This window comes from Arachis stenosperma, chromosome 1 (assembly GCF_014773155.1).
Source record: "Arachis stenosperma cultivar V10309 chromosome 1, arast.V10309.gnm1.PFL2, whole genome shotgun sequence".
Classification (NCBI taxonomy): domain Eukaryota; kingdom Viridiplantae; phylum Streptophyta; class Magnoliopsida; order Fabales; family Fabaceae; genus Arachis; species Arachis stenosperma.
This window is the reverse complement of record NC_080377.1, coordinates 13779050-13796373: the sequence shown is the minus strand read 5'-3', so window position 1 is coordinate 13796373 and position 17324 is coordinate 13779050. Positions and strand designations below refer to the sequence as shown.

Genomic DNA, 17324 nt, shown 5'->3' with positions numbered 1-17324 from the left:
GCTCTGCATCCGAACACTCTCAAGTGACTATAGGAGACATATTTCCCTCTCCAAACTTTCTCTGGAACATCACCATTAAGTGAAACTGAAGGAGAAAGGTTGATCAGATCTACTGCAGTCCTCATCGCTTCACCCCAAAAGGATTTAAGCAACTTTGCATGAGAGAGCATACACCTAACTCTATCATTGATAGTACGATTCATTCTCTCAGTAACTCCATTATGTTGAGGAGTCTTAGGAACCGTCTTCTCAAGTTTGATCCCATGTCCTTTACAATACTCTTCAAATGGACCCCTGTATTCACCACCATTATCTGCTCAAACACATTTTAATTTTCTTCCTGTTTCTCTTTCAACACTTGCATGAAAGTGTTTGAAAATTCCGAACACCTGGTCTTTAGATTTCAAAACAAAAGCCTACACTTTTTGAGAATAATCATCAATAAAAGTAACAAAATATGATGCACCACCTAGTGTCTTAGCATCCATAGTGCAAACATCAGTGTGAACTAAATCTAGAACATGTGATCTCCTATGAGGTCCAGAATTATGAAATGATACTCTAGCATACTTTCTAACAAAACAATGAGTGCAAGTATTTAAAGTTGTACCTTTCACGAGAAGTGAGTGCTTCTTGGCTAAGACGCTTAGTCCTTTCTCGCTCAAGTGACTAAGACGTATATGCCACAAATCAGAAGAGGAATCATCAGCTACATTCACATCTTCTTTGCACAACTTTACTTGCAACCGGTAGAGAGTAGTGAGACTATTGTCTTCTCTAGCAACAATGAGAGCTCCTTTGGTAATCTTGCATTTTCCACTACCAAAGAAAATGCAATACTCAAGACCTTCACTGAAATGAGATTGAACCGCATATCTGACGCATGCCTAACATTCTTATAGGATGTAGACCTATATATTTTTAGGTCACTCCTAAAAATATAGGATGTTAGAGATATACTCCAAGCCTATGACCATAAACTTTTAGGTCACTCCTAAAATTGTGATTATAGATCTCTTTAGGTTACTTTTTAAAACTGTGATTATAGACTTTTTTAAGTCACTTTCCAAAACCGTAATCATAGACATGTTTAAATTATTCTCCAAAATCATGACCATAAACTCTATTAAATCATATTTTTTTTTTGAAAAATTGTATAAATTTTTTTTTGGTCTCTCCAAAAACTGTAACCATAAATCTAATTAGGACATTTTTAAATTGTGATCATAAACTTTTATAGATCACTCTTTTTTAAAAAGCCAGGAGCATAAATACTCCCTAGGCAAACACCTTTTGTTACTACATCACATGCCTCAGCCACAAGTTTAGATTGTGTTTGTGTTTTGGACTTTTGGCTATGAAATAGTTAAAATCGTGAGGGTTTTTTTTCAGAAATCTTGTACAACATCGTTTTGGACAAAAATGTATTGAATTGGGCTCACATGGTTCACCCAGACGAAACAAATAAAATAATTCAAAACTAGTGCACCTCTTAAAGAAAAAAAAAAGAGGAAGGACTTGCAAAAAATCAATTTTAAAGATAAAAATACTTTTTAATCAATTTTAAAAAAATCGGATAAAAATTTAATTTCTAAAATATTCTGAACAAGTTTTTGTCATCTTAATTTTGTAATAAAATTTTTGTCAATATATATAATTATGAAGAGAAGACTTATGGAATGAAAAGATTACAAAAAATTTTGTATTGATTATTACAATACAGAATTAAAATTGTAGAAGTGAGGGACACAACGCAACACAAGAGACAAGACAATGAGAAAGGAGTAGGAAAGAAGCCGGCCATAGCATTCGGATTGGATGACTTGTTGTTGTTCTTCTTCTTCAACTTCCATCTGAAAATCAGAGATCGTTTTCAACGGAATGGGGTGGGGCAACACTAACAACAATGAGATATGGAAGGCCCATGGGGCCATGGCCATGGTTCAGCTCTTCAGCGGTGGCTATCACGTAATTACCAAATTAGCCCTCAACGTTGGCGTCAACCAGATCGTCTTCTGCGTCTTCCGCGATCTCCTCGCCCTCTCCATCCTCGCCCCTCTCGCCTTCTTCCGTGAAAGACGCACGCGCCCTCCCCTCACCAAGCACCTCCTCTTCTCCTTCTTCTTTCTTGGATTAACCGGGTAAGCTTCTTCATTCTTCATCCATCTTTTCAATTACATTGCCCTTTTTTCTTTTCTTTTCTTAATGATTTGATTTATATGCTCAGGATATTTGGGAACCATCTTTTGTTTCTTATTGGTTTAAGCTATACTAATCCAACTTATGCTGCTGCAATACAGCCAGCCACTCCGGTTTTTACATTTCTCTTCGCTGTAATCATGGGGTTAGTTTGCTTTCCCCTCTTGCTAATTACTTCAATTTTTGGATGCATATTTGTGGATACATTCATCAACTTATTATTCATGCAGCACAGAAAGAGTGAATTTGCTTAGATATGAGGGTTTGGCCAAGCTTGGTGGAACTCTTGTCTGTGTTTTTGGTGCTATTTTGATGGTTTTGTACCGGGGTCCGGCTGTCGTAGGGTATGCCGAAATGGACTTTGTTTCGCATAATGAAATCAGTGCTAAAGGTCAACCAGAGCCTTCTGGATGGTTGGTTACTGGTTTAATGGATCTTGGACTCGACCATTTTCATCTCGGGGTTCTGTGTTTCATAGGGAACACCTTGTGCATGGCTGCTTTTCTTGCCATTCAGGTATATATATATATTGCATCAAAGGGAGAGGGAGAAAAGAAATAGCAGTCTTTGTGAATGATTTTCTGTATTCCCATATGTTTGATGTTCATATAAATGTGGAGATTTTGATATGTTTAATGCTTTAATTACCATGAATGATTTCCAGGCACCAATACTAAAAAAATATCCTGCAAACTTATCTGTCATTGCATTTTCATACTTCTTCGGAGCTCTACTAATGGTGATCACATCAATGTTCGTGACAAATGAGGCGACCGACTGGATTTTGACGCAGTCCGAGACACTTGCTGTTATTTATGCTGTGAGTCACCTGAATGTCAGATTAGTCTTCAGTGTTGTGAACATTACTATTTATTGCCAATCATGTTGGACCATTTTCCCTATTCATTGCTTTGAACCACTTTTTTTCTTTTTTATTGAGCTCATTCGATGAGAGTATGTGTGTTTCTGTAATGGAGGCCATCCACAATGAAGGGAGTATTACTAATAAGAGTCAACCTAGGCATTTATTAACATGATGATGATGATACTGCACTTTTTTTAGCATAGTCAAGAATGAGATGGGATTTCTCTGGTTTACATTTTGGCAGTTTCTTTCTGTATGGTGAAGCAAGAGATGTAAACATGTCTTGCATTGGCAGAAATGTAAGCGAGAAGTTCACTATGCTCACAAATGTTTTCCTTGTTTCTCCAGGGTGTTATCGCATCTGCCCTTAACTATGGACTGATTACATGGTGCAACAAGATATTAGGGCCAGCAATGGTTGCTCTTTATAATCCACTTCAACCTGGTGCTTCTGCTCTCTTGTCTAGAATTTTCCTTGGAAGTCCAATTTACATGGGAAGGTATGTCTCCTATTTTGATGCATTGTTCAATAAGTAGTAGACATTAACATCAGCACAACACACCACTTCATTTTTTTGTTTTCAAAATAGATTCTTTTAGGACTTGTTCAAGATGGCTTATCTAGTTGAAGAGCTTAGGTTGTGTTCGGTAAGTATCTTGTATTATAAAATACAGAAACATTGAGAATAATGGACATAAAATTGAGCATATTCTCATAGAACAACGACATTTTGCCTGATTTTGTATTTGTCTCGGTCTCCATAGTTTTATGCCTCTCAGTTTTTGTTCTGAAACAGTTATCAAACAAGGCTTTACCTAACTCCTCCTCTTAAATCCTTGTCAAATTTTGTTGTCACAACTTTCTTATTCTTTTTTTTTGGGACAACAACAGCATTCTTGGAGGTTCTTTGATTATTACTGGTTTGTATGCTGTTACATGGGCATCATTTAGAGAAAGACAAGCATCAAGTGGAGTTCTTCCTCATCATCATCATCATGGATCTTGGGTCTCTGATGACAAGAGTTCATATCAGAGAGGTCTCATCCTCCCCAGCTTAACCCCAAAGCCTTCTGATTAACAAAAATTAATTGAGTTATGGAATACGTTGTAAAAAAAAACCCTTGATTTTTTTCATGCTCTTGCTGTCATCATATTTACATATAGCTGTTTTGATGAACTAGTATTAGTAGAATTGACATCAAAAAATTTGTTGAGTATACTTTGAAATCGGCTTAAATATATTCAGTTTCTATATGTATGTAGACCATTTTAAATTTTGTTTTCGTTTTGATCCTTACAAAATTTTGTAAGGTGATTATATAAAATTTTAAATGGGAAAAATATAGATAAGTTAAAAATTAAACTATCTGGTGATGGTAGAGGGTGGAAATTAAGATATTGAAGGACAAGTAACATCATATGACTGAGCTAATGTTGCTTAACTATATCTAACAATGACTTGAAAATGAATGAAGCCCAACTTGGTCTCTCTATACAATTCTTAATTTCTTGTAGATCATGAAATCCTATTCTATTTTGAGTAGGTAACGAAAGATTAAAAACGGTTTAAAAGTACATTTCATGAGTTTTTATTTTAATGTCTTTTAATATTTAAGTATATACAACTTTTTTTTCTCAAATTCCTAAGTAAAATGTTTGTATTTCTCAAAAGATTCATATTATAATTTAATTAATTAAGGTATTAATTCTTGAAGAATCTAAACTTTTGATAGCAAAAGAGTAGTCGAATATATTCCAAAAACAATAGTAGGAATTAGAACCTGCAGAGTTAAAATTATGCGACCACTTTGGTTCTCATTTAGAAGTGCAAAAGTGATTTTTTGAACTGAAGATTTTAAAGGTGGAGTCATGTAGTTTTGTTTTAATTTTAGAAGGATTAAACATAAGAAAATAAACCAAATAGACACTTATAAGAATTTAAGATTAACTGATTAAGTTGACTCTCCCAAATTACTTGTGGCCATATAGATTTATTTTTCATTCAATAAAAATACTTTTGAGATAAAATGTCAATACTATTTCTATATTATACATTTAAAAGTAATTTTATTTTCCTATTAAATCATGCAAAGTCCTAAATTTTTTCAATTTTCATAATCATTAAAAAAACCCAACTTTGGATCAAAGTCATTTTATTCAAGATATAAGGAAAAAAAGAAAGTGATCTTCTCCTTCCTTTGGTTTTTTGCTGCCTTTGAAACTAACCAAAACAATCCACGTTCCACAGATCCATTAGCAGAGAGAGAGAGAGAGAGAGATCTGCGTAAAACTTGATTCATTCTCTTCCCAAAGATCTCATCACTCTCTTAACAGAACAGAACCACCAACCCACCCACCCATCATCAACTTTCACTAATTTACATTCCCCACCCCCCTAAACTCTACTCTATTTGCATTCAGCTCCCTCCACAACCACCGCCACCACCACAACCACTATGTTTGATGCATAAACCAAATGCCACATAACAACGTAACTACCCAAACAACTCACTGCCAAAACCAAACATGGTCTTCGGCAAGAACAACCTACGAATCTCTTCCTCACTTCAGGATCTCTCCTCGTATCGCCACCTCACCAACAACAACGATGATGATGCCATCTTCGCTTCAGATCCTTTGGATCCAATCCATTTGAAGAAATCCCAGTATCTCCTCAAAAGTGAAAACTTTGCGTCAAGTTTCTCCAAATCCAAGCCGGTTCAGGGTCCCAACCCGGTTCGCAGAAAATGGGTCAGGTCCATTTTCTTCTGTATGTGCCTCTTTCTCTTCATTTTTTTGGTTTACATGGTTGTTACTTCTTATTGGAATAATGGGTCGGGGAATTACTATGTTGTTCTTGATTGTGGTAGCACTGGTACTAGGGTTTATGTTTACCATGCTGAGATTGAGCACACAGAGGATACTAGTCTTCCTATAGTTGTGAAATCGATGAAAGATGGTTTGGGAAAGAAGAGTGGTTTGATGAGTGGTAGAGCTTATGATAGGATGGAAACTGAGCCTGGTCTTGATAAGTTGGTGCATAATGTGTCTGGCTTGAAGGGCGCATTGAAGCCGCTCCTTAAATGGGCTCAGAAGCAGATACCGGAGGATTACCACCGCAGAACTTCACTTTTTTTGTATGCTACGGCGGGTCTCCGGAGGCTGCCGGTTGAGGACTCGATGTGGTTGTTGGACAATGCTTGGAATGTGCTTAAAGGATCGCCTTTCGTGTGCCGCAAGCAATGGGTTAAGATCATCACGGGCACGGAGGAGGCTTATTTTGGATGGATCGCACTTAATTATCACAGTGGGATATTGGGTGTTAAGCCGAGGAAGAGGACTTATGGGGCGCTTGATTTGGGAGGTTCGTCATTGCAGGTCACGTTCGAGGGTGATCAGCACGTGAATACTGAGACTAGCTTGTTTGTTAAGATTGGATCGGTGAACCATCATCTCACGGCATATTCACTTGCAGGGTATGGTCTTAATGAGGCATTTGATAAATCCGTGGCTCATCTTTTTGACAGAGAGTTTAGGTCGAAACATGTGGATTTACCTAGGCAGAAGATAGAACTTAAGCATCCTTGCTTGCATAAAGGGTATAAGGAGCAATTCACTTGCTCTCGTTGTTCTTTTAATAATCAGGTAGGAGGCAGTCCTATAGGTAATGGGAACATGTTGGATAAAAAAGGAGGATCAGGAGTTCCACTTGTGCTTGTAGGTCATCCAAATTGGCAACAATGCAGTGCACTGGCGAAAGTGGCAGTCAATTTGTCTGAGTGGTCTGATCTCAGCCGGGGACTTGATTGTGAAGTGCATCCTTGTGCCCTACGTGACAATCTTCCACGCCCGATGGGCCACTTTTATGTGATCTCTGGATTTTTTGTGGTGTATCGATTTTTCAACCTAAGTTCCGACGCCACACTTGAAGATGTTTTGGAAAAGGGTAGGGATTTCTGTGGTAAACGATGGGACATTGCAAAAGGAAGTGTTGCTCCTCAGCCCTTTATTGAGCAATATTGCTTTAGGGCGCCATATATTGCATCACTGCTGAGAGAAGGTTTGCACATTACTGATAATGATATAACTGTTGGATCTGGAAGCATCACTTGGACACTTGGGGTTGCTTTGCTGGAAGCTGGGAAGGCATATTCTGCCAGATTTGGGCTTCGCAATTTTGATTTACTTGACACGAAGATAAATCCTCTCATTCTTATTCCCATTTTGATCCTTTCCTTTATTCTACTTCTTTGCGCTTTATCATGTGTTAGCAATTGGATGCCAAGATTTTTCTGGAGGCAATATCTTCCCCTTTTCAGGAATAATAATGTGTCCAATATACCATCACCTTTCCGGTTCCAAGGATGGAGTCCTATCATATCTGGTAAGCTATTGAAATGCTATTTAATCATTAATTTTATACTAGTATTGTACATTTGTAACCCATGAACCATGATCATATTGCTGCAATTTTTGTATTTGTCACAAATATGCATCAAGTCTTTTCTGTGTCATTTTAAGTTTATCAATAAATATAGCTGGGTACCTCTTTTGGATTGTGTGGTCTATGTAACCAATTCCGCCCTAATTGGTGACAACATTTGGTTGTTTTGTATATAGAGTGGTCTATTGGTAATATTTCTTTATGATAGAACCTTGAAGCCAATGTTCCTATGGTGTTTGCAGGGGAATCAAGGATAAAGACGCCACTTAGCCCAAAAATCACAGGTCCACAAGATAGACCATTTAGCCTTGGGGTTGATGATAGTGTCGGCATCCAGCTTGCAGAATCTTCATTTTACCCGTCAGTCAGTAGTGTTTCACATAGTTATTCCTCAAACAATTTAGGGCAGATGCAGTTTGAAAGCAGTAATATGGGTACCTTCTGGTCACCCCACAGGAGTCAAATGCGCCTGCAGAGTAGGAGATCACAATCTCGCGAAGACCTGAATTCCTCGTTGAATGAAGCAAACATGGTCAAGGTTTAGGGCGTCATCTTCTGGAAACTGGTACAATCGCACTAATATCTTCCGCTATAGTTACAATTTTTCTTTTAATAGACACTGTTAATTCTTTAGTTGTGCTTTATCGATATTACATCCTACATATATTCATTCCTTTCTATAAGAGTTGGCTAAAGCTAATAGTAAAGCAAATACATATTCTTTTACAGATTGTTCTTTCTATAGTTTAAGTTTTTGAAAGTTAGAACAAGTTCCTTACCAACTGATGACATTTCCACCCATTTCTCCTATGTAATTCATTCATAGACTACCATATAAACAACAAACTTTATGTCTAGATATATGAATTGTAAGCCAAACAAATTGTACAGCCCAAGATGAAAATTTTCTGGACATCGATTGAGCCTAAACGTCCTGCTATTGTATTTTCACAGGAAAGACAATTTATCATATTATAATGTCATTTGTCTCTTAATTTTCACCCCAAGTTGTAAATACATGTTCCAGCATTTCAGTTCTTTTGTCATGGAGATGACTGTGGTGACTGAGGAAGATGTTTCTGGATTGATTAACTCGAACGAGTTTGCTTCTCACGAGTCTTGCTTCTAAACTCGCTTCTTCCACAAGTTGCCTAAGCACAAACAAGTACTATTGTTCATCATTCTCCTTTGTACTGACTACTGTTTTGGTGCTTCAACTTCACAGCCCTGAGGTGTTAATTGTTATATTGAAGCATCAAACTCTAACAACAAGGACAAGAAGCATTTGTTTCAGGAAGCTTCTGAGATCAATTGATTTGTGACTCTTTTGTGCATACCATTCTTTAGACTAATAAACCACCATTACTACAAAGTGATTTTGATCTCCATTTGTTGACTTATGAACGAGGAAAATTGGGCAAGTTGTAAAAATTAAACGATGGGAAAGGTTGTAACATGGCACAATACCTCATATACGGCAAATAAGCTTATAGTCAAGTTGCATATTTCAATTTTCAAGCAACTTAAACACTTTTTAAATGACAAATGGTACTTTCCACTTGAAGTAAAGCTTTCCGCTTGAATATTTATAAAGAAATCTCAAAGCAGCATTGGTGTGATGACTTTTTAGTAATGTTGATTCAGATGTTTTAAAGAAAAAAAAAAGGTTTAGCTTTATGTTGGCCATCTATATTTATCTACATGAATGATTGTAGTATTGCTTTAGGTTATGCATGAAGCAATTTGAGACCTAAGAAACCGTATATAACACTAAAAAAGATGCAACAAAAGTGATTATAACATATTAACGTAACATCGGCCGGGTTAAATTTAACTCTGCTTTTTGCATTCTAACTTGATAACTGATTATAATGACAAGAGCATGTTTTTATCTTACATTTGTTTCTCACACCTAAAGAAACAAAAGAAACTTCCTAGTGCACTTTCATAACAGGCAAGTTCATTGTCGATTCTTTGAGGACTCAAATCAGTTTATTTGTGAATTTGGTTAAGAATATAAGGACTTGCTAACCAGGCATTTGAGATAGATGCATTAAGAATTCCATTTGGAGCTGTTCCTAACACACAGTTTCTTCCAATTCTTCCACTAGAAACAGGCACTTAACATGCACTAATGACATTGCGTTTAGATTCTCTTTTTAAGATAGTAAACACATTAATTCGTTTAGTTCATATACATAAACAAAATTCTTGACAAGTTATGCTTAACCGCAAAAAAAAAGTCATAAACTTAGGAGCATGAGAAGGCCCTCAGAGACATTGTGTCGAACACATGATAGACGTGAATATATTATAACATTCTCTCCAACATAAAAATGAAAGAGTAACACCATGAAACAAGTAGAAGCCATGCAGATGCACACATTATAACTAACAAGTATTTATTTGAAGGAATGATATATCGATCACAAACAGTAAACGGGAAAAGATGGAGATTTTGAAGCACAACGAAGCAGAACCACCACCACCACCACCACCGCGTCCACGTGCCACCACTTGTGGCGGAACCGGCAGCTTTAGCCGCAACCGCAACATCATCATCCTCTCTTATCTCTCTATACCTTTGACATTTCCACTCACTTAGAAGTTAAAATAATATAAATGAGTCTAATCTTTAAAAAGTAAAACCATGATATTTTTTTTATGTGTGAAAATTCTTAGTCCTCTAATTAGACCCTACCTGCCTCAGATCTATTGTAATAATAATTATCTTCTTTTCTTTCGCAACCGCCAACTACCCACTCTCTTCTTTCTGCTCCGACCACCGGTAACGAACACTTTCACTTCATCTCATTTATTACCGATGCCTATCGTAATTTTCCTAATGAATTATTTAACGATTTGATTTGCAGCGCCGATATTAGAAAACTTTGAAGCTATTTCTTATTGTGTTTGAGTGTTATGGCGCGGACGATGGAGTGGGCGGCGAGGGCGGAGCACTTGGGAGGAGTGCCTCGGAAGCTGGTGATAGGCGCAGTTGGCGCATTCGCCAAAACGGTGTCGTGTCTTATGAACAGAACCACCGTTCACAACGCCGACACTCTCTTCCGCCTCGTTCGTTCTAGAACCCCCGGCGTCCCCTTAATCACCGTCAGCAACCACATGTCCACGTCAGCACTCCCTCAAACCCTCTCTCTATATTGTTTGTTGATTGCTAGTTGCTCCTGGAGCAAGAAACTTCCTTGTTCTGCTCTGTAATCTACGCACAATTTGATATTATAGCAGGACTAGTTGTAAATGATTCAAATGATATGTAGCATTGTGTAACATTCCTAATTATCCTCTAACTACTAAATGTAGTAGAAAATTAGAGTGTCTTAGATCTTAAATAGCAATCAATTCTTCCATCATTTTGTATTTTGGAGGATATATGAGGGAGATAAATTGATTCTCTTTTTCTTATGTTGAGAGCATGCTAGAATGTCCGATTTGAGGATTTGTTTTTGGAACTTTTCTTAGGTTGGATGATCCGGCTATGTGGGGATTCAGGGGCTTTCCCATCTTTAATACCAAGTTAGCTCGATGGGTGCTAACTGCTGAAGATATATGCTTTAAGAATGCAGTGCATTCATATATTTTTCGGGTTGGTAAGTAACACTAAGTCTCAGTTTTGATTATCCATGTTTCAGTTTAATTAGGCTAGACTTCTTTGAAGAGATTGCAATTTAGAATCATTGTACTAGGCTAGGCTAAGCCTTTATAGTGTTTTGTATAAAAGGACAATGAAAGGGACTTGATGTTCTGATTAAGTTACTGGGCTGTTGCATTTTTTTGGTGTTGGGGTGGGGGGAGGAATTTCTTAGATGAGGCGGCAACAAAGGTAAAGATTGCACATTGAGAGATACATTCTGCTAAACTTACCTGAGAAGTAGAGGTTGCTGGGATTGTCCAACATTAGGAAATAATTCCCTGGGGTCAAATCTTTGATCTTTTATTATGTATTGTCCATACTTTGTAACGTCTGGCGGAAATCCATTTCAATTCCATTTAGTAATTTTATGGGTTTCTTGAAGCTTATTAAACTATTAATCAAAATGTGCTGAAATGGTTTTCTATTTGTTTTTGTAGTGTACTGTTATCTTGTTTTTCTAAAATGATAACTTACACAGGGAAATGCATACCTATTACAAGAGGTGGTGGAATTTATCAAGAGCACATGAATGAAGCTCTTGAGCGCTTAAATGATGGAGAATGGGTATCTATGTAACCTAATATTTTACGTCCACATAGGCTTAACTCTTTTATGATGACACTTTTGGTAATTTATATCAAGTGTTGGGCTATTGTGGATTTATTGTGGTCCTCTAGCACTGTTTAAGAGTTTGTTTTTCTTTTCCCTTGTGTTTCTCAGCTATGATTGTAATTGGTTTACAGAGTTTTAAAGTGATGTCTTCTCATGAATTAATCTCTTTTGTTTTTACTACAGTTCTTTATGTCTCATTTTCAGTTATGCTTTTGCAGGTGCATACATTTCCAGAAGGAAAAGTGTACCAAGACGATGCACCAATTAGGCGATTAAAATGGGGGACTGCTAGTCTAATTGTCCGTGCACCAAAAACTCCAATTATATTGCCAATTGTCCATCATGGTTTTCAAGAGGTAACTCTGAGCATTGTGCTGATTACTTATAAAACTTATCTTTATTAATTTCTGTCATGTTCTTAAATGATTGAAAAGTTGTGGTGAGTGCTCATTTCCTTGGTGATAGAATAAATCATCTGTTTGTTAGAAAAACACCATTTATGTTGGCTATTGATGTTAAGTTCTGTTCATATTTTTAGGTGATGCCAGAGAATTATATGTTTGGTAGACGGCCTCCTGTACCATTGTGTAATAAGAAAATTGACATAATTATTGGTGATCCGGTTCAATTTGACCTTCCAGCAATGAGGCAAATGGCTATTTCCGAGTCTCGCAATGCAAAATTTCCTACTAGTGGGTGGCCCAGCACTCCAGATGGTCTGGATGAAGCAGCGCAGAAATGTCTCTACTCTGCAATTTCAGAGCAAATCCGTGCTGCCATGGACCGACTAAGGAGTTTTCGTAAAAAAATTCTCAAGTCATAGGTTTAAACCTATCTAAGCTCAGTTAGATCTTGAGTTTATAACATTTGTATGATTGTGTGTTTGTAGTTGATGATTTTGTAGGACTATTTTACTTAGAATTCCTAAAAGAAGTACCATATATACAAGTTCATAGGGGGAGGTGGGTTACCTTCCATGCACAGCCCAAAATTAGATGGGCTAACAAATATTTCAAAAAGCAATTCTTTGAGAAAAGATAAAATGTCGATCCTTTGCAATTTTGTAGTGTTGTCAACTTGTCATGTCATGTGATGTAGGAGAGGTTGAAATAAACAGCTGGAAGCCTGGAACAAGCATTCTAGGAAGGCTCTGGTAATTCAAGTGGGGACCTCATTCTTCATTTCTTTAATCCTTTATGTATAATGCACAAGATCCTAATCCATGCTTTAATGTATTGTGCAATATCTATGTTTATTTGTCCGTGTGGTTCAGGTCCTATATAGTTTGCACCATTGTTTTGTGTTCCAGCTCATCCCTCACTTTTTTTGGCTGGTAAGTTTTGCAGCATAGAGAGAATCATCATCCTCTGCTTGTGAGAAAAAACTCAAATTATTGTTAGCTTAAGCGAAGGATTACAGATATTAGGCTCTCAAAATCCAATATTTAATGGCCCCATTTGCAAAAAGGTAAACTTGCAGCCAAGAATTTATACAGTGCTTTGTACAGTTTAATAATTGAGTTGTATGGCATTAAAAAGGTTTTTATGTGTAATTATCGCAATCCTTACAGTACAAGTTAGGAGTGTGTTCTAATTTACACCATGTGGTATAGCCCGTGATTTGACATGAAGAAATGCATATTGTGCATAAAACAATTATGTTGCCATTATTTTGTATAAAGTAATCTAGTGATCTTTTGATAATAAAAGGAGTTGATGTAAAAGGTGTAATGATTAATTGATGCATTGTTTTCATCAAAGTTCTTTTACAATAATTTCAGATACAATTATAGGTTTTGCTAACCAATGTTTGGACACCATGTTCAAGGCACACAATAGACATAGTATCTGTAACAAACAAATCTTCAATTAATCTATTGTTCTCTTGTGTTCTTTATAATGATGATAATGTGGTTTACAATTTACAGATTTTGGTATGGAGTGTATCTCTTGCTTTTGTAGACTAAGTATATAAATCCATTAATCCCTTATATAAAAGCGTATAATAGACTTGCCCAAAAAAAAAAAAGAAGCATATAATAGAGGGGGAAAAGCACATAATGTTTGTGTGACTCTTCTAATAAATTGCAGTTCTTGTGACAACAAATATAACATAGAGGTAGAAGAATGGATCTACAACTTTAACACACTTTATATGATATAAGAAACACATAGTACTATCTTGTTTTGTAGTGATCATTTTGAAATGGGAAACTACAAGAGAGTTGGGTCAATATTTGGTTAAGAACCTTGTTGTTACCTCATGTGGACTATAGCATAACATACATCAACATGTGTGAGCAGTGTTGAATTATTGTGTCCATGAGCATCTATTTCGATCTATCTTTGATGAATAACAGCACGAGTTCATCAAATGGAAATTTCCAACCTAAAAAGCATTAAGGGGGACCATTTGATCTGTCGTATTTTTTTATATTGATTTCTCCAAGAAGAAAATGCGTTATTTACATATAAAGTTTGTGTCCTGTTTTATGAAAAATAATTAGTTGGATCAAGTGTTATATAACCTAAAATTCTAGAAAATAAAAAATAAATAATTTACTACCAAAAATGAAAAACCAGTTCATTTAAAGGAGGACACTATCAAATAAAAATTTGTCTAAGTGGTTACCTAATGTTGCCTTTTTCCAACTACTAGTGATGATTTGTAATCAAGTTTTTTTTTCCCCTTTTACGGGGTTATTGCAATTTGGTCCACCATACCCCAATTGAAGAGTAAAGACTAAAGAATGCTCCTCAACTTTCTCATGCATGTCTTTATTGCCAAAAGAGACCCCTCCTAGATTGCTCTCCTTGGTTGTTGGTTAGAGTAACTTCTAAGGTTGCCTTGCCTTTCATATTATTATTGTTGTTTAAGTAAATGGTGAAATTTGTGCGGAAAAATTATCCATTTTTAAATTGGTTTCCAAAATTTTTTTTAATTAAATTTATTTTTTAACAATTTTAAATTAGTCATATTAGTCTTTTAGTCACTTTTATTACTTATGGTGTCAGAGTTTGCTATTGTGAGATGTTAAGTGACACTACAGTACACACCTAACAGTCTTAATTGGGTATTAATATGATAAATTTATCAAATTAGATTAAATCAACTCCAAATTGACTCTTTCATTTAAAAATTAGGACTGTTAGGTATATGCTATGGTTAGTATAATATCATGTCACATCAATAAATTTTGACATAAAAAATAATTAAAAGATTAATATAATTAATTTAAAATAAAAAAATAATTAAATAATCTTTTAAAAACTAATTTAAAAAATAAATAATCTTTCAAAATAAATTTGACTATTTATTCGTTTTCCTTTCTGTTTTGCATAAATGTTGAAACAAGCTAAGGACAAATATTTCATTTACAATGCGGCTCATATGTTTTTGAAATATTTATACTGAGTCAAAATAGAGTGACCATTCTCGTGAATCATATAACTTCACATTAATTAAACCCTTCGTTTTAATTTCCTTCACTTCTTTGCAATGCCTTGGAGTTTTATTTTATTTTTATTTGACTACATTCCACAGGCCCTAGCCGGCAACCTTGGGAATTTATTGGCCATGTGTACAACTTTGGCTACTAAGACGAGAATATATCTCTCCAAAAAAAAAAAAAAATAAAGAAAAGAAGATCTTATTGCAATTAAGTTATTATTATTGTTATTATTATTTGGCTCTTTCTTTTTCTGAATGAGTCCATTTCAGTTATTTATTAATTCTCTTGAACTATGTAATGAATTTGAGGACAAGTTGAACAATATTGTGAATTAATTAGTTAGCTTCAGTGACTTGTAGTTGTAGAATAAGGCATGATAAAAAATGGAAAAAATGTTTCTTGAACATGTATTTCGGACTAGGCAGTAGGGATCATATGAAGAACATTTGATATTATTTTAGCATGTTAAAATTGAATGGTTAATTATTTCATAAAATCTCTTGAGATGTGGAGAAGTCAATATGTTCCAATTTATTATTTATCTGAAATTACTGCCTGTAACTATGCTGTTAATTGCATATTTGCATATTATTATAAAATGAGAGGTGGGTTAAAAAATTAAAAGAATTACTTTATTAGAGCTTGAGTTAGTACTAAAATATTTTTCTCTAAAATTAAAAATAGTTGCTGACGGTTCAATGGCTTCAAATCATTTTTCTTTGATGCTGCTAATAATAATAAAAAATGCTTAAAGGAATTGAAGAGAAACATAATATAAACACAACTTCTTCAAAAACAAAAGGGTAAAAAACCATAATAAGCCAACTGGCTCAAAAAATTACGTAAATACGCCAAAGCAAAAATCGTTTTAGCAATAAGCCAGATCGTATTTTTATATAATTCGAACCAGGTTGGTTCGAACTCTATTTGTTAGTAAATCGAACCAGGTGAGTTCGAATTAGGGTTTTTTGTTGGTAATAAATCGAACCAGCCTGGTTCGAATTAAGAATGAAGGTAATTCGAACCATGGTGGTTCGAATTATAGAGAGAGAAGGTTTCCATGTAATTCGAACCGTGCTGGTTCGAATTACACCAATCATAGTTCGAACCAGGCCGGTTCGAATTAGTGTGAGACTGACTGAGCTGTGTATCTATGGACGAGGCAGATCCGAATCGGCCAAAGAGATGCGGGCTATGTCGCCAACCCGGACACAATTTAATAAGAAAAAATAAACACTAAACTATTTCAAGATTCATTGATCATACAAAATGAATGTCCCAGAACACAAATAAAAAAAAAACATAGGTAAACAGACTATAACATAACAAAAAAAGTACAAACCACTATGATACATGATTGAACTTTAAAGAAAAAAAATACATAATTAAAGAAGCCATATTCATTACTACTCGCAACAATCAAACTAAAAGTCATGTGCTCTAATGTAAATAATGCTGACACTAACAACATGGGAAATAATCTAAATAACTCTAAGACTAGCAAGAAGCGCACTAATGTAGATAATGCTAACACTAACAACATGCAAACTAATGGTGTCCTGTCTGAGACGAGCCTCCAACCTGTGGGCAACTACGTCGTGTGTGTCCGGGTTGGCGACATAGGCCGCACCTCTTTGGCCGATTCGGATCCGCCTCGTCCATATTCGTCCGTATCCTAGTGGATCTAGGACGACCCTCTCTGGCACGCCTCTTGTCAGGGTCTGGAATCACCGTGGGCCCGTCGTAAGGTGGCCAGAAGCCCTCCGGGATCGGAGGTGTGAATCCCATCCGATACACATTGAACACCGAGCTAATCTGATAGACGCTGTGAACGTAAGAGGTCCAGGTGACCCGTGAGTATGCACAGCATGCAAGTGCGTGCTGACACGGGAAATGAAGAGCCTGGAAGTACCCGCAGTCACATGTCCGAGAGGCAAGTGATACTCTGTAAGTACCCAAGGAGAAAGAACCAGTCGGAGTGGTCTCTGCTACAGTGAACTCGGAGTTATCCCGGTCATACAGCGTCACCGTGAAGCACCTGGCCGTCCTCATGTTGGCCTCAATACACTTCACCAAATGCTGACTGAATTGTTGTCCTGT

At 36.1% G+C, this 17324-nt stretch overlaps 3 protein-coding genes across 5 annotated transcripts; all 3 read left to right on the top strand.

Annotated features, from left to right (window-relative positions):
• The first annotated feature begins 1681 nt into the window (after window positions 1–1681).
• On the top strand, window positions 1682–4319 carry LOC130963498 (WAT1-related protein At4g19185-like). 2 transcript variants are annotated; one of them, XM_057889610.1, is made up of 6 exons: window positions 1682–2141; window positions 2228–2344; window positions 2430–2715; window positions 2864–3019; window positions 3413–3564; window positions 3957–4319. In XM_057889610.1, the coding sequence occupies exons 1-6, from the start codon at window positions 1882–1884 to the stop codon at window positions 4141–4143; spliced, it is 1158 nt and encodes a 385-aa protein (XP_057745593.1). In that variant the 5' UTR covers window positions 1682–1881; the 3' UTR covers window positions 4144–4319. The 2 variants fall into 2 exon arrangements, with proteins under 2 accessions (XP_057745593.1, XP_057745595.1); XM_057889612.1 differs by having other exon boundaries at window positions 1962–2141; window positions 2301–2344.
• A 959-nt stretch (window positions 4320–5278) lies between these two features.
• LOC130963487 (probable apyrase 7) lies at window positions 5279–9112 on the top strand. Its single transcript, XM_057889599.1, has 3 exons — window positions 5279–7449; window positions 7752–8074; window positions 8537–9112. Exons 1-2 carry the CDS (start codon window positions 5592–5594, stop codon window positions 8051–8053), a joined length of 2160 nt encoding a protein of 719 aa, XP_057745582.1. The 5' UTR covers window positions 5279–5591; the 3' UTR covers window positions 8054–8074; window positions 8537–9112.
• A 658-nt stretch (window positions 9113–9770) lies between these two features.
• On the top strand, window positions 9771–13609 carry LOC130966272 (N-acylphosphatidylethanolamine synthase). Of its 2 annotated transcripts, none has more exons than XM_057891136.1 (6): window positions 9771–10297; window positions 10383–10640; window positions 10990–11117; window positions 11640–11725; window positions 11992–12129; window positions 12322–13609. In XM_057891136.1, the coding sequence occupies exons 2-6, from the start codon at window positions 10432–10434 to the stop codon at window positions 12379–12381; spliced, it is 621 nt and encodes a 206-aa protein (XP_057747119.1). In that variant the 5' UTR covers window positions 9771–10297; window positions 10383–10431; the 3' UTR covers window positions 12382–13609. The 2 variants fall into 2 exon arrangements, with proteins under 2 accessions (XP_057747119.1, XP_057747063.1); XM_057891080.1 differs by having other exon boundaries at window positions 9777–10297; window positions 12312–13563.
• The last annotated feature ends 3715 nt before the right edge of the window (window positions 13610–17324 follow it).

Coding starts and splice junctions, on each gene's coding strand:
- LOC130966272 (XM_057891080.1), top strand. CDS start 10,432: ATGGCGCGGACGATGGAGTGGGCGGCGAGGGCGGAGCACTTGGGAGGA. Junction 11,118..11,639: donor TTCATATATTTTTCGGGTTG/GTAAGTAACACT, acceptor TAACTTACACAG/GGAAATGCATACCTATTACA. Junction 11,726..11,991: donor GCTTAAATGATGGAGAATGG/GTATCTATGTAA, acceptor ATGCTTTTGCAG/GTGCATACATTTCCAGAAGG.
- LOC130963498 (XM_057889610.1), top strand. CDS start 1,882: ATGGGGTGGGGCAACACTAACAACAATGAGATATGGAAGGCCCATGGG. Junction 2,345..2,429: donor CTCTTCGCTGTAATCATGGG/GTTAGTTTGCTT, acceptor TTATTCATGCAG/CACAGAAAGAGTGAATTTGC. Junction 2,716..2,863: donor CTGCTTTTCTTGCCATTCAG/GTATATATATAT, acceptor AATGATTTCCAG/GCACCAATACTAAAAAAATA.
- LOC130963487 (XM_057889599.1), top strand. CDS start 5,592: ATGGTCTTCGGCAAGAACAACCTACGAATCTCTTCCTCACTTCAGGAT. Junction 7,450..7,751: donor ATGGAGTCCTATCATATCTG/GTAAGCTATTGA, acceptor TGGTGTTTGCAG/GGGAATCAAGGATAAAGACG.